General features: G+C 51.8%; 1 protein-coding gene across 1 annotated transcript in view; it reads right to left on the bottom strand.

The window, feature by feature from the left end:
* Positions 1–364: 364 nt before the first annotated feature.
* Positions 365–2915, bottom strand: part of si:ch73-139j3.4 (CD82 antigen) — a 5995-nt gene continuing 3444 nt past the window's right edge. The window contains exons 4-8 of the mRNA XM_053327763.1: positions 2863–2915; positions 2190–2285; positions 1915–2106; positions 1353–1436; positions 365–595 (exon numbers count right to left, since the gene is read on the bottom strand). The exon at positions 2863–2915 is cut by the window's right edge and continues 22 nt beyond it. Coding sequence (XP_053183738.1) covers positions 365–595; positions 1353–1436; positions 1915–2106; positions 2190–2285; positions 2863–2915 — 656 coding nt within the window. The remainder of the gene's footprint in view (positions 596–1352; positions 1437–1914; positions 2107–2189; positions 2286–2862) is intronic.

Here is a 2915-nt window from a genome sequence, read left to right as displayed (position 1 = left end):
ACTAGACCACCTGCAGCCAAGGTGTCCAAAACCCCTCTAGACTGGTCAGCTGGTCCCCCGGTCAGCTGGTCCCCCAGTCAGCTGGTCCCCCAAACTCAAAGGTTCCAGATTTATAATTCAATGAGGAGGAAACTCTGAAATGTCCGTTTTTTATTGAAAGAGCGTCCTTGAGCATGAATCACATTACAGCTCCGATGTCTTTATTAAAAAAATATTCACGTGTTTCAGCGATAAAACGCCCTTAGCAACTACATAGGAACCATAAACACTACAGACACCATAGAGGCCTGAAACTAAAACACCTCCTGGATAATAATAATTATATTTGATCATTACGACTAAAACACTTCAGTGCTGTTTCCTGCTACATCTGATCGCCATGGTGATAAGCCACGTGGGGGGGCACTGTTTGATGCAGGTCGTCGTGGTAACGTGCCGGGTTGTCGGGGTCCAGGTCTTCATATTCAGGGTCCACGTAGGCGTAGTTCTGCTCGCCGTGCGCCGGCTCAGGAGCCGCCTCCTGCTTGGTTCTTTTCCGCGAGGCTTTTAGGCCAAATGATTGGTAGAGGTAGACAGCCAGGATGAACTGAAGCACCTGTAGACGGACAGGAAGAAACCCGCAGTGATGTCACTTCCTGTATACACATACAGACACTGAAAGCTGCTTTAGCTTTGTAAGTCAGTTACAGCAGAGATATGAAACATAACCAGGAACACGCAGCACACCTTCCTGTTTGTACCTGGATCAGGTCAGCTAAGGCCCTACGGTTGCTAAGGTCAACTAAGGCCCTACGGTTGCTAAGGGCAGCTAACGCCCTGAGGTTGCTAAGGGCAGCTAAGGTCCTGGGGTTGCTAAGGCCCTACGGTTGCTAAGGTCAACTAAGGCCCTACGGTTGCTAAGGGCAGCTAAGGCCCTGAGGTTGCTAAAGGCAGCTAAGGCCCTGGGGTTGCTAAGGGCAGCTAAGGCCCTGGGGTTGCTAAGGGCAGCTAAGGCCCTACGGTTGGTAAGGGCTGCTAAGGCCCTGCGGTTGCTAAGGGCAGCTAAGGCCCTACGGTTGCTAAGGGCAGCTAAGGCCCTGAGGTTGCTAAGGGAAGCTAAGGCCCTGGGGTTGCTAAAGGCAGCTAAGGCCCTGGGCTTGCTAAGGGCAGCTAAGGCCCTGGGGTTGCTAAGGGCAGCTAAGGCCCTGGGGTTGCTAAGGGCAGCTAAGGCCCTACGGTTGCTAAGGGCAGCTAAGGCCCTGAGGTTGCTAAGGGCAGCTAAGGCCCTGGGGTTGCTAAGGGCAGCTAAGGCCCTGCGGTTCCTAAGGGCAGCTAAGGCCCTGCGGTTGCTAAGGGCAGCTAAGGCCCTGTACCTGGATCAACATGAGGCTGACGTCCATGCCGATGATGGTCAGAATGTTCTCCTTCAGCCAATCACTGAGCTTCTCTTTGCAGCCCTGCAGCAGCAAACACACACGTTACCATGACGACATCATCACGTCACATGTAACACGTAATGGTGGTTAGGGAGTGTGTGTGTATGTGTGTGTGTGTATGTGTGTGTGTGTGTGTGTGTGTGTGTGTGTGTGTATGTGTGTGTGTGCGCGCATGTCTCTATATGTGTGTGTGTGTGTGTGTATGTCAATGATGTGTGTGTGTGTATATGTGTGTGTGTGTGTCTCTGTGTATGTGTGTGTGTGTGTGTGTGTGTATGTCTATGTGTGTGTTTGTGTGTCTCTGTGTGTGTGTATGTCTCTATGTGTATATGTGTGTGTGTCTCTATATGTGTGTATGTGTGTGTGTCTCTATGTGTGTGTGTGTGTGTGTGTGTGTGTGTGTGTGTGTGTGTGTGTGTGTGCCTCTATGTGTGTGTGTGTGTGTGTGTATACCTGTCTCTGTGTGTGTGTCTCTGTGTGTGTGTGTGTGTGTGTGTACCTCATCATATGACATGTTCCCGTAGCCATACTGCGGTCCAGTGAGGTTCTCTGAGCACCAGGACGAGTTGAAGACCGGCCAACTGTGATTAAAACAGGAACAAGGAAGAACGTCCGGCTGGGTCAGGTTCCACCTCTTGATAAAAGAGTTGTTCAACCAGTCGGCCCGGCCCGTCCTCCCACAGCAGCCGCCCTGAGTAGAGTTCAAAGTTCACAACCGTCCGATCAACAATTCAAAAACCAATCAATCAATCAATCAGAGAGCGAGGGACTCACGTAGTGCTGCACGTTGTCAATCAGTCTGTCCTCGCTGCCGCCGTCGCCGTAACCCACGACGATACGATCCACCGCCGCATCCAGACTCTTCTCCACCTGTCACAGCACGGGTTAGAGAGCTCTACACAGCATGCCGTGGGGGTTAGAGAGCTCTACACAGCACGGGTTAGAGAGCTCTACACAGGACAGCATGGGTTAGAGAGCTCTACACAGCATGCCGGGGGTTAGAGAGCTCTACACAGCATGCCGGGGGTTAGAGAGGTCTACACAGCATGGGTTAGAGAGCTCTACACAGCACGCTAGGGGTTAGAGAGCTCTACACAGACCGTAATGGGTTAGAGAGCTCTACACAGCACGCCGGGGGTTAGAGAGCTCTACACAGCATGGGTTAGAGAGCTCTACACAGAACGTCACGGGTTATAGAGCTCTACACAGCAGGGGTTATAGAGCTCTACACAGCAGGGGTTATAGAGCTCTACACAGCAGGGGTTATAGAGCTCTACACAGCATGGGTTAGAGAGCTCTACACAGAACGTCACGGGTTATAGAGCTCTACACAGCACGGGTTAGAGAGCTCTACACAGCACGGGTTAGAGAGCTCTACACAGCTCGGGTTAGAGAGCTCTACACAGCTCGGGTTAGAGAGCTCTACACAGACTGTGGATTTACTCACCTTCTCTCCGTTAATGAGCAGCAGCAGTGTGATGAACAGCTGACCGAGAAGCA

Source organism: Scomber japonicus, chromosome 10, assembly GCF_027409825.1.
Source record: "Scomber japonicus isolate fScoJap1 chromosome 10, fScoJap1.pri, whole genome shotgun sequence".
Classification (NCBI taxonomy): Eukaryota; Metazoa; Chordata; class Actinopteri; order Scombriformes; family Scombridae; genus Scomber; species Scomber japonicus.
The sequence above is the reverse complement of the archived record's forward strand: the minus strand, read 5'-3'. Positions and strand labels throughout refer to the sequence as shown.